A 12811-nucleotide genomic window follows, 5' to 3' on the forward strand; every position below is an offset into this window, starting at 1 on the left:
AATTCTGAAAATGTGCTTATAAATGCCTGTCTTTGTTGTTTCACTTCAGAAAAACACGTTTATAAATGAATGAAAGCTTGAAAATATCGTTTAAAAAATTAGTTCTTAGTCGTTTGACAATTATGAAATATCCAGATAAACTGAGATGTGAGTGATGATGCAATACCGCTACTATTAAAATGTTTTGTTTTATAGATTTCAGAAGTAATTTTGGCCTAGAGTTTATAATGGTAAGGAGGTATTTACGTTTTTATTTTAGTCTTTGGCAAATGGCCTGTGCAGTCAGTCAAAATGGTTCCTCCATGACAGGTAAAGGACAAATGGGAGCAACTGCCTAGAATCACCTTGTTAAGTGTTCTCACCACCTGACAAGCATGACAGCTGTGACAGTATGAAACCGCATCTTCAATTTAATTTCTTCCTGTGTTCCTACAATTAAAGACGAACACATCTTTATCTGCGATACAAACAAAAGTGGATGACTGTTTTGGCTGACAAATTCCAGCAAATGGGAGAATACAGGTTAGGAAAACAGAAGCGATTAGGGCGCGGTGTAAGTGACTCATCAGTACTTGTTGAGTGCAGTCCCTGTGTCTCTATGTCTCCTTCTTCTTCTCCACTGCACAGGTTGTTTAAATAGCTACATCTCAGACATTATAAAATCTGCTGCCTTAAATTGAATCAGTGAATCATTGGTTCTGCAGCTTCGCCTTGCATTAGGCACCGATTTAACAGACACAGAATGATGGAGATGGAGATGCACCACAGCCAGATTCGGCTTGCCTGATGCACACACCAGCACAAAGTTGCTCTCAGGGGCATTTAATGGATCTGTCTGAGTTAGGTAAGGCAAAGAGTGAGACAGCTGTGCTCGCTCTGTGGACGGGGAGCGGAGAGTGTTGAAATTCTGTGAGATTCCTCATCTACGAAGGCGCCTTCACACTTTAACAGAGCTAATCTCTATGTGTCACATGACATGGTTGTTATTTGTTTATTTATTGTATTTGAGCCAAGAAAATAATACATTTGAATGAAGTCTGTTTGTGGTCCGGTTGTGCTGTGGCAGTGAAGCAACGTTTCTCGTGTACATAGGGTGAGAAAGATGCGGCAGGCTTGTCCTAATTAGTAGGTAATTAATGCATGAGCTACCATCTGGGACAATTTTGACCTCCAGTTTGTTTTTCATTAACAAAAAATACTCGACGACCAAAACACTGCAACTAAATTTGGTTTGCTATTAGGTAAGGTACTTTTTTTCTGTGGTTTATTATTGAAACGAGATATTCAGCATAAATTGTTTTTTGTCTAACAATTATGATTAACACAAACGTTCTATCCAATCTTCCACAAATTATTATTATTATTATGTTAAGTCAAACTGTAATTGCATGTGCTCATTAAGATGGATGGCTCTATCTAATGTCAGAATATTCACAGGAAGCCTGTGTTTTGATGGTGGATTTATTTATTTATTCATTTCTGCATACAAATACAAATACAAATAATAAAGATTCAAAGCATCGCTGAACAAAGTTATAATATATAAATGTGTTTTTTTTTTATGTTTGTGCTGGGGAAAAAATTGTTAGAACATATTTTCATTTTTTATGCAGTCAAAACTTTGTGGGAAAATAGATTTAATTGCCAACACAATATTGGCAACCCTTATTGTAAATTATAATTTTAATGAGTTGTATGCAATTACCAACATGCCGCATAAACACACTTTGAACCCATTCTGCATAAGCTCGGCTTTTTAGCCACTTTTCCCGTGATTTCCTTTAAAGCAGAAATGCTCATAAGTCTCGATCGTGATCTTACAAGAAATGAGATGCATAATGAGATGCAAAGAAAAGCTGAATGTGAGGTGCTGCTCACAGTCATTCTGATACACAGTCTGCAGGCATGATCCCAGTTCCTGTGGCTCTTTTTGAAAGATCTCCAGCAGAACAGCTTTTCCCTGCCTTGGTTAGTTTCCGCATCATCACTGTCTCCAAGCTATTGTCTTCAGGATTCATGATAGATTTGCTCTAAATATATTGGGGACCAGTGATTGAATTTAAGAGAAGGATGCTGTGTCAACATTCATTACACTCATTCACAGAAGGTTAGAGGCAAAGCTACAGTTCACCTGCCTCCATTTGACTGCCTTACTGATCAGATTCAAGCAAACGATAAAGCTGGTTTAGTCTAGTTGAGGTGGTCTGTAAAACAGCCTTGTTAATTGTTTGGAAATCTTTAAATCATCACCATGATTAAAATTTGGCTACTTTTGAAGTCAAGGTACATGTGAAAGTTGACAAAGTAGCTTATTTTTCTGCATGCAAGTTCCATGAAGCTCGCAAAGATGTTACTGGTTAAGTCCAAGACAAAAGACACAGAGCTACAAATGCAACGAATGTAAATTATGTCATTTTATTTTAAAACTTTTAGCATATTGTTTCAGCAAAACAGTTGGTACAAATGCTGGCTATAGGAAACCTGCGGCTTTAAAACTACTTTTGATGAGATATTTGCAAAAATATCAAAACTGTCTACCAGTGTAAAATCAATCTGAACACTGTTTTATGAGATTCTTTATGTTCTGTCAATGAGGTATGTGAGAAGCCCATCATGACTCAGAGAACAATCAAAAATATCTGTGGCAGGTTTGATTTATACGGTTAAAGCCTATTACAAGCTGCAATAAACCATAAGTGTATAAGGATATGTTTAAATGTGATAGTCACAATCGTTTATATATGCAGGTTTCCATAAACTCATCATGGCCTTGAATGTCATATTATTTGTAGGCAAAGATTTGTTGCATCTATAAAAAATAATAATAATAATCACACAGAACTGTGGAAATATACAGGTCAGCACTTTATCCTCGCAACTCTTAACATAAATTTTCAAGGATATTTCTTTTCATAAAGTAAACTGCTCTGAAATAGTTCAGTACGCCCAGATGTCCAATGGGGGAGGAGGGTGCTGACATAAGTGAATCAGGTCAACAAGTTCTGAAAAGAAATCTGGGACGTGTGGGGCAAAAAGGAGCACTCCAGTTCTAGCTCGGCGTTATTAACGATTCTAAATTTGGGGTTCGATGCTGATCTTTGCCTGTGATTACGACGCATAAAATGTTTAAGGCTTACTTCAAAAACTCTGGAAGTCTAAAAGAATATACGAGAAATATTCCACATTAGCAGAAGCTCAATAGCAACATGTAGCGAAAAAAGGAAACATAACATTATGGAAAAAGTGTATGTCACAGTGACATCGTCAAATGAAAAGGATTTTCATTATGAGCCAAGGTAGCTGGAAAATCAGAGGCATGCTTCACGTATCATTGAGATACGACCCGCTTGACAGATTAACAATTTTTCCCAAAATGTTTACACATGTTTCAATGCAGATGGAGAGAAATCGATACTGAAAAACCACCTGGAGCAAAAACCGCAGGCGCAGTGGGGCTCCATGGATCCTTCCAGAATAAGCAGAGGTCCCCTGGAGGATATCAACTCACCTGAACAGTGAGAGCTCATATTTCCATAGCACATCCATGTCTGTGCTCCTCCCTGCCTCCCCTCCTTCCCACTGTTTAGTGAGCTTTCTCAGCAGATGACACATCACATGTAGCGCAACCACTAGAAACTCTCAGGCAGTTGCTCCGGCAACAGAGCCCATTGAGCACACGGACCAGCCCTGCACTTTCCCTCCCACTTCCATTAAAAGACGTGAACACGTGTGCTCTCCTAGAGTGCAAAACATACGATAATTCTCATGCGAAACCCCCCGACACGCGCACATGGAGACATGCACATGATTGATTCGTCGCCCCAACTTGAAAACAGCTGATCTCTCGGACATTTAAGACGCGCACGAAACCAGCGCCCATCCATGTTCACCTATAATTCATAAGGCGGCAAAGCTGAGGCATGACGACTTCATCAGTGAGGAGGGTACGGCATTTCATGCATCATTGAGAATTCTGCCTCCCACGCTGGTTTTAACAAGAACACGAGAAGAACGCCAGATTGACGGCGAGAAAGAAGACAGCAGACAAAAAGGGCATAAAATTAAGAAGAGCCCAGAAGAGGGAAAAGACGAACTTAAAGAAGAAAGCTGTTTAGACAGACAAGAGAGGAGGCAGAGACTCGCATGGGCTTATATAACAACTGATTTACAGTTTGCATTGGAAGCAGCTCTGAAAATAGACAGGGAGGAGAACAGAAGTAAAGGAGCACTCGGAGCTATTCCCTTGCCACATAAATGTTTGATCACACCGAGGGAAGAGAGATGAAGAGGTGGCAAGAGAGAAGGTGAAGAGGAAGAGAAGACAAATACACAGAAGTTTGAAAAGAGTTATAAATAGACAATCTAGCACAGACTGAATACTTTGTGACATAATAAACACAAAAAAATAAAAATTCATAAAGCATATTTCATAATTTAATGCACCATATTTCAAGGGAAAGTTTATGTCTAAGCACAATTATAAAAGCGGTCATGATCAGGCATAGCTCTGCAAATTACAACGACTTTAAATTTCCACTAATTGTGACATTTTTCTGGGTCTTCTGCTGAACAAGCCTGAATTTCATTACCCCCTGCTAATTTTTGACTTTACATAACAAGTCTTTGGTTATGTAATATCTTTGCCAACGACTGGAAGTGATTCTGGTGAGGTGGGGTGCGAAGTGTCACACTGGGTTGAAGCATGAAATGTTCTTTTAGTCAGATGATCCCAAAAGCTGGAGGAATGGGGTCTTAAGGGCTTACTAAGAATGGAAGTAAAGCTGGGGAAAATGGCTGCTCATTGCTCTGCGGTAAACAAACCGAGGAATAGTGAGAACCTGTAGTAATCTAACTCACTCACTCAGGCTGTGCTGGTCTGATCTCATTCAGATTTTTCATTGTTTGGATGTTTATATCTTATATTTAGGTGTAATTGAATATTTTATGTAGCAGCTAGGAGCAAATATATAATATACTGTACATTGCAGGAGAATTGACCATTATAAAATTTTACAGGATCATCAAAGCACATATTTATATTTATATATTTATATATCTTTAGAAATAAAAAAGGCGGTTTGTCCAGTTCACAAATAACCAATGATTAAAACCTCACACTTCCCAAGACCTCCTACATCTTTATTGGGGTAACAACTCTATTTATCCACTGTTACAAATATTCTTATATAAAATATTGACTGTATTTAACTTATTGTGATTTTAAATATCTACTATCCAAATGTCACAAGATGTTTTAGATACTTATGATGCCATTATTACAAGTGTTTAGAATTCTACAATCTGATTGTTACAGGTAATTGTAGACATCTACAATCTATTCTTGAAAGTAATTTCAGATAGTTGGTATAGTCAAATGTTTTTTTAGCTATATAGTGAATTCCCATCATCTGAAATGTCACCTATGGCTAGTAAGGAAAGTCGTATTTGAAAAGGTCTTCTTTGAACAAGGAGGGGTAAATTGTAAATATCTGCATTTCATGTCTAGTCTAACCTTTATGGTAAAACAGCAACGTTTCAATTTTCGAGAATCTCGACAAAAATTATATATTTCCATTTCTCAAATACATAGTTTTTAGGATATTTGCATATCAATGATTTATGGCTGACATGTTTATCCAAGAAAAATGTTGTTTTTGATATCTTACAAAGTTACAAAACAAGTTGTAGGAGTTTGTTTTTGATAAATGTTTCTTCCAGTAGCTTCCCAGACATTTAATCGTCTTTCTTTGCTTTTGTGATACAATGCAGCTAATCGGTTGTCGTTTTGATATACATCGGCTCTTTCGACATAAATTCAAATTAAATACACAGTTTAATAGTCCCTGCTGTGTTTTTCAATGTTTCATATCAGATAGAAGCAAACTCAGAGTGTAGTTACAAACAGTAAGAAGTCTAGTTTTAGTTCTAATTTCAAAATGATTTTGTTTCATAGTTAATTGTCTTAGTTGAAATAATTATTAAGGGAGAGTGTAAAGTATTCTTATGAGCTCAGGTCGTGCACCCACCTGTGTTTCTCTTTGCTTTGTGATGTAATATCAAATCTATGCTCAGCAATCATGCGTGGGCCCAAATATGTGAAAGCAGCCCATGAAGCTTATAAACCAACACCTAAATGATCAAAAAGTATCATTGCTCAGGCTTTACAAGACTGAGCACAAATCAAAGCAACACAACTGACCAAGGCAACAGGACCGTCATTATACATTTGGCAGCAGGAAAAGTATTTGTCACTTATTGCACCATCTACCCTTTTTCAAAAGCTGGTCACAAAATGTACAAATTTGAAACATTTTTCATAGATAATACAAAATTGAGAGATTATGTGTTCAGGATATGAAATATTTTTGCCATTTTCTGCTTTAACTGACATATGTCGAGTCTACATAAAATATTTGCTTGGTTTCGGTGAGAATATATATTTGCACAAGTCTTAAAGCAGCTAAACGCTAAAAAAATAATCTAGTAATTCAGGTTAGTGGTACAGGTGCAGACAAGGTGCACATGTAAAATGATGTTTAACATGTATACTTCATGTATATTTTCTGATATTATCCCTCTCACCTTCCTTGCAGCATACAGCGTCGACTGTCCTTGCAGCTGCCTATCCTGCACCACGCATACCTACCTTCCATAGGAGGGGTTGACGCCAGTTGCACCAGTCCAAATGGAAGCCCGGGCTCCAGTCCGAGGCACAGACACATGCCCCCTTCCTACAGGGTAATGGTCTCTGGGCTGTGAGCTTCATTCACTCCCCCACTTCGCTCTTTGTTGAGGAGACACAAATGGTTCTTTTTTTCTACAACAAATAGACTGATATTGTCAGCGTGTGTGCGTATTCCGTCTTGGACTGAAAAGAAGATGGGGTTGAACAAAGAGAGGGGGGGAGGGATAAAGTTTTACTCGTCATACCTCTGCACTCGGGTCTCTTGAGGACTGACGCCGTCAGTCAAAACTGGGTGGGGGAGGACGGTTGATGCTTAACTACTACATCCTCTCTTCTTAGGTCTGCTCACACACATGCACAGTCAGACACCGATATCTACAACAGAGATACACACCAATATCCAAGCACAGTGACACCCCAGCAGCAGCGGTGGACCAGCCCTAATCTGACGTGTAGCCTTATCTGCTTCAAAAGGGATTGTTTCCGTTTCTTATCTGTTTTATGTGCTATATGTGCTTGCAGCTACATGTGAGCCACACCAACTTAAACATTTCACTGCTTCGGTGACTGGATACGAGTTTGGGAGCAACGAGAGGAATTGTCGAGATCCAACTAAAGAGAGCGTTAAAGGAAGCACCCCTGTCCACTTCTCAACGTTGTGCAGAAATGTAAATATCATCGCTTTTGACACTGATGTACTGTAAGCTTTGTAAATGCTGTGAATGGACAAATTTATAGGATTTAAGTGTGGTGCTTGTAACAAAGGCAGATGACGGCTTATGAAATATAACATCCTACGAATCAGATATTTGACAGAGGCATAAATCTGTAAGCATAGCTGTTAATATATTAGCTTACAAACAGCATAGATGCATCAAAATTTGTCCAGGTCCCAGGCCTCTAACTCGGAGTGAGCTGCACGTTGCTCTTTACTTTGTTCCACTTTGCTATTTTTTCTAAACTCGTTCATGTCAAAGACCTCCTGTCTGACTTTGTAAAGGCCTTCATACTTTACAATTTAATCAGTCCGTCTGGAGTCAGACAGCATGTTTTATAGAAACAATAATGCTATGCCTTTTTCACAGGTTTGAGAAAATAGAGCAAAAAGAGATCAAAGGAGTGTTTCACAGCTTTCTTTCTTTCTTTTTTTTGTTAACATGTCAAGAAATTCAAATACACAGATGTGCACGTAAAAGAAAAAAAAAAAACCCAAGAGAGCATCCAGTGAATCCAGGTGCTGTTGGCGCTTAGTGATGGGTGGGGTCACACTGAAGCTTGCAGACTGGTTTTTATAGACTGTTAAGTTGTCTATCTGAACTTGTTCTCATGTCTTACCAGCACAGTTTTTAGAGCAACGGGGTGCAGCAATAGCACAAAATTACAAGACTTTTGAGGTGAAACTTTGCGATGAGGGATAAAACGAAAACAGGCGATGTTGGAGAAAATGTAGGTCTACCAGGTCCACGGCTTGATTGGACTAAAACGGTTGACCTGAATTTCCACGCACAGCAGCAACGACAGTCGGCGCGTTGAAGTCTCGCGTAATAAGCCCCACACCTGTCTGCAGCGTTGGTTTCTAAGTCGGCGATGCCACCTCTGCTGGTCACGGTGATTTAGCACAGACATAGGGCTTTCTCTCACAGATGATACAGAGTACCAGGATAGATCAACCCACACTTGGCAACAGTGAACATACCTCAGTTGCTACAGAAATGTATATCAGTGCCGCTGAGCTTCACCCAAGACCATCATAAAGAGAATCGCTGTTCTTCGTTAATTTTTTTTTTTTCCTAATGCGGGAGAAAAAGTCAAAGGAGGACTCTGCAGGAAAAATACTTTTTTTTACCCAGAGCGGCAAGGTTCGTTCTCAGCATATTGTTTCACCATTGGTGTCTTGGTTTTTATTTTTTTTAAGGCGTTTCTTGAGCGCCGTGCCTGTTGTCTTATATTGTAGCCTGCGAGACCCACACTACATACGAAAGGGTCGAAACTGCGCTTACCCAGCAAAGTACATCGGCCACACATCTGTAAATCGAACAATGTGTCACAGACTAATCTAAAGTCCATGTGTCCAAGACCGGGGACAGCTTTGGGAGTACATGGCGAAAGCTCCACTCCAGCCGGAGGATATTTCTCCATAAATACAGTCAAACTTCTCAGAAAAGTTGGGGAGGATTCAGAGCTGAAGTCGGGGAGACGAGGATCTTTTGTCAGACATATTGAGGTTTGAGCTCCTCCCGTTTCCAGGCCCCTGCTATGATGCACAGGAGCAGGAGGGGGGAAAAAAACAACCCAAGCACAGACCTCAAAAAGGAGTCATGACTTCTCCTGCATCTTTGCCAACCAGAGAATCACAGTCACAGAACATGTGAGTGGGAGACATTTCCAGAGGGTTGGATCTTCCTTCAGGAGAAGCAAAAAAACTAACCGCACATTTTATATATTACATTATACGTGATTGTGTACAACTTTGCTGATACCCTGATGATGGTGTCCATGTATGGAGTATTTGGTATTTGGCTTTCTCAAGATGGCATGAAATAAAATGTATAATTCACAGAGTTACCTCTGTTTTTTTGTTTTGTTTTTGTTTTGTTTTTGCAACTGTTGTGACAAAGCTATGCTGTTGCTTCCTCACATCACCTGTAATTTGATTTTATCATGAAAGGATCCACACCCCTGTTCAAAAGTAATATATTTCTGATCTAAAACAGACCCTGATACGTCTTTACCACCTTTAACCTGACATATAACTTGTACCATTCAACCAAACAACCAATTTGTTAGGGTGGAACGAGTGCAATAACGTGTTTAGATTCAATTTTAGCATGCAGCGCTCTGAGGGAGTTAATAAAAATGCTGCATTTAGGTGTAACCACATTTACTCCCTCTACCTTGTGGGTAGAAGTAAAAATCTTCTATACTGAAGTCATTCTATTGTTGATATAAATGTATGATTAGACTCACTGTGGTGTTGGAAAATTACAACCTCTCTTCATCTTCAGCTTTCCAGAAGACATTTGAAATGCTTGGGTCAGAATGGGACTGGAGTTTGGAAAAAAAAAACAGCGCAGCTGAAGAGAAGAAACCCCCAGAGCATTATGCAGCCACCACTATGTTTCAGTGTGGGTGTTGTTTTGGTGACATGCTGTACTGTTTTTGTGCCAAATCACCTTTTAGTTCTTGTTTAGTTTTATTTCATAAATAATAATAATAATAATAATAATAATAATTAATAATAATAAATGAAAAAAGTGTCCTACCAGGGTTTGTATTATTTAATCCAGACCTGGATGTTTTTTGTTTTTTTTTAGGAGAAAACACTTCTGATTAGTAATCTTATTTATTCAGACATTTTGGGGAATACAGATTGTCACACGTATAATTCAACAAGCACTTAGAAACTTGCGCAGCTTATCTACTGGAGTCACATATGGGTCCATCATTTACATTTTTTTACCATTTGCCCTGAAATATTATATGAGTTAATATTGTACAGAACTTATGCCAAATTAAAGGTGGAATTTGTTTTTAAGAGTATCAAAAAGAATATTTTATGTCCCCAAAAATCAGATTTTCAACAGGGGTGTTCACACTTTTTAAATCCACTGTAGTTCCTTACAAGCGTTCCTTTATTTTTATTTATTTATCTTTTGTTTACCTCTTGATCAGTTCGCACATGTCAAAGCCAAGATGCTCAGTGGACTAACTAAATATCATCTCATCTAACATGCTACTGATTTAGCACCTGTTCACTGAGGGCAATAAAATGAAGGTAGCAGCTATCGAACAAACCTACTATAATCTGCTTGTGTGATTTAAAACGATTATGAAATCATTTTATCTGATCAGTCCAAAATATCAAATGCAGATCATCAGGTGTGTTTTTCTTTTTTTTTATGTGCCCTACTTTTATTCTAATACGATTTATTTCAGTTGTTCTCATAAATGAATAAATTTTACAAATGCAATTGTGGTGGGTCAAGGGCTCATAAGTAACCTGTAATAAATAGCTTCATGCTGATGGTTTGTATTTGCCACAGGTCTTTTTACCTTCTCAGTTTGAAGATCAACGTGACATACCTGAGGACATCTTTGTATGTTTCGTCGTCAGGTTGACTGGAGAAAAACAACACAAACTAAGCTATGTTATACCAACAAAGAATATATATATTACGTGGCGACACACAAAGGTCCATGCTGTTACTGTTTTGTCAGTTTTGATATGTGGTACCACATATGGTATTCTGTTCAATTAAAACTTTAAAATGGTGAACAAAAACCTATGTTAAATACAACATGTTCAAGAGGGGCAATAATTTGTTTTCTTATTACGGAAAGAATAGAGAACTATATATATAAATATATATATGTATATGTAAAGATCTTTACGTACATTCTCATTTTTACATAGGAAACATTTCACAAATCTGAAGTCTTCTTTTTATTTACAGTATCTGTAACTATGTTATGTACAGATGAGGTCTAGATATGAAAATCTTGTATAAAATGAGTATCACACTTGGAACACCTGAACATTTTTTGAGCCATTGGTTGTTATTTGGGGAGGGAAAGAGGGATGAGGAGGGCAGGGCGATGGGGATATTTGAAAAACATTCTTCTTTTGTTGTCTGAATGTTATGGGCAGCCTTTACTTTTCACATCATCGTTAAATAAAGTGTGACTGAAAATAATGCAGCGTTTCTTTTATCTTCCTGTGCTGTGTCTAGAAATCTACAATGATTTTAGGCTTTGTTTATTTCAAGAGGGCATGGTCATCAATATCCAAACGTAAAGATAGAAACAGCCACATAAATAAAGTAAACTTGACTATTGAAATATATTTTCATTACAAGAAATTGTATGTATGGTCATACGGTCTAGTTCCAGTCTGATATTAAAACGGCCGCATGGAAAATCATCCCTCAAGATAACATTTTCTTATATTTACATGTTTCGTTGGTGATATGAAGATACATTGTTCAGCAAAACGCTTGGCTTTTCAAAATTTTGAAAAGCATCAAACAATAAGCTTCTCTTCCTGCATGCATGTAGAATAAACCATTAACACATGATGTTTTTCGTGTCGATTACTAAAATCAAATATTCAAATTTAACATATTTTAAATTTCTTTTGCAATAATTAAAAATTGGATTTGAAATAAATATTTCCTAAAACAAATAAAACATTTTTAATGGGTTGTAATTCCCCCTACCCTCTGGAGGACTTCATATTATCTGTTAAGTGAACACAAGACTGTTCACTGGGATTTATGACTGCTAAATATTAAATCTAAATATTAAAGGCAGTAAATAAAAATACAGGCAATTGAGGCGATAAAATGAGATCCCCATTCAACATTAAAGCTCTTAATCTGCACAACAAACAAAAGACAGCGAGAGGGATGCCTGCTGACGTCAGAAAGACAGGGAGAGGGAATAATACATTGGGAATGAAACTCTTGGAAAATTATGCTTGATGAATTATTAAAGTACATGAGGGGAGCCAGTCGGTGCAGAGAATGAATGGCAGCAACTTGTCTACATTTTGATTACACTATGCTTTTAGGCTTTGAATGAAGAGAAGGTATTGATAAATAATCAATCTGGTGATTTTAAAAACAGTCATAATATGGATACAAATGATACATGTTACTTTTCTCTCTATGCATGCTTTTGGACTTTCCTAAAAATATTAGCTTTTTCTATTCAGAAAGGTGGAGTTTTAATTGTTGCATTTGCTAAATATGTTTTTAATCTGACCTCAAAAAAGTCAAATGTACTATTTTGTCACATTATCATGAAGCCCTATATGAGGCCCCCTAAAAAGCCACATTTATAAAGCATGTTTCTCCTTTATAGATTAAGTGGAATAAGCAAATGAAGTAAAGATACACATGCTGAAACATTTCAAGTTTGTAGCATAACAAAAATGTGAAAAACCTCCAGAGGTATTCATAGTTTTGCAAGGCTGTGTAAATTTGTGCATGCATCTCCCCTCTGCCACTAAATATAAGATTAGGACCAAAGGCCTGTTTTCTTCCGAACCAAAGCTAAGCTAAAAGGGAGCACAGACTGCACACACACTTACACAGATTAGACAAACCAACAATAAAAGGCAAACTG

The 12811-nt window shown here is 37.7% G+C and overlaps 1 protein-coding gene across 4 annotated transcripts in view; it reads left to right on the top strand.

Moving 5' to 3' along the window:
• Window positions 1-12811, top strand: part of gabbr2 (gamma-aminobutyric acid (GABA) B receptor, 2) — a 184754-nt gene that overhangs the window by 166699 nt on the left and 5244 nt on the right. For 2 of the 4 annotated variants that reach the window (XM_055058792.1, XM_055058794.1), the window contains exons 18-20: window positions 3398-3515; window positions 6594-6738; window positions 7208-11379. In XM_055058792.1, the coding sequence (XP_054914767.1) occupies window positions 3398-3515; window positions 6594-6738; window positions 7208-7252 (308 nt within the window). In that variant the 3' untranslated portion in view covers window positions 7253-11379. Of the gene's footprint in view, window positions 1-3397; window positions 3516-6593; window positions 11380-12811 lie in introns of those variants that run through there. The other 2 variants (XR_008608051.1, XM_055058793.1) reach the window with 2 other exon arrangements.

The sequence above is a fragment of the Poeciliopsis prolifica genome, unplaced genomic scaffold (genome assembly GCF_027474105.1).
Source record: "Poeciliopsis prolifica strain line A6 unplaced genomic scaffold, Auburn_PproV2 SCAFFOLD052, whole genome shotgun sequence".
Lineage (NCBI taxonomy): Eukaryota > Metazoa > Chordata > Actinopteri > Cyprinodontiformes > Poeciliidae > Poeciliopsis > Poeciliopsis prolifica.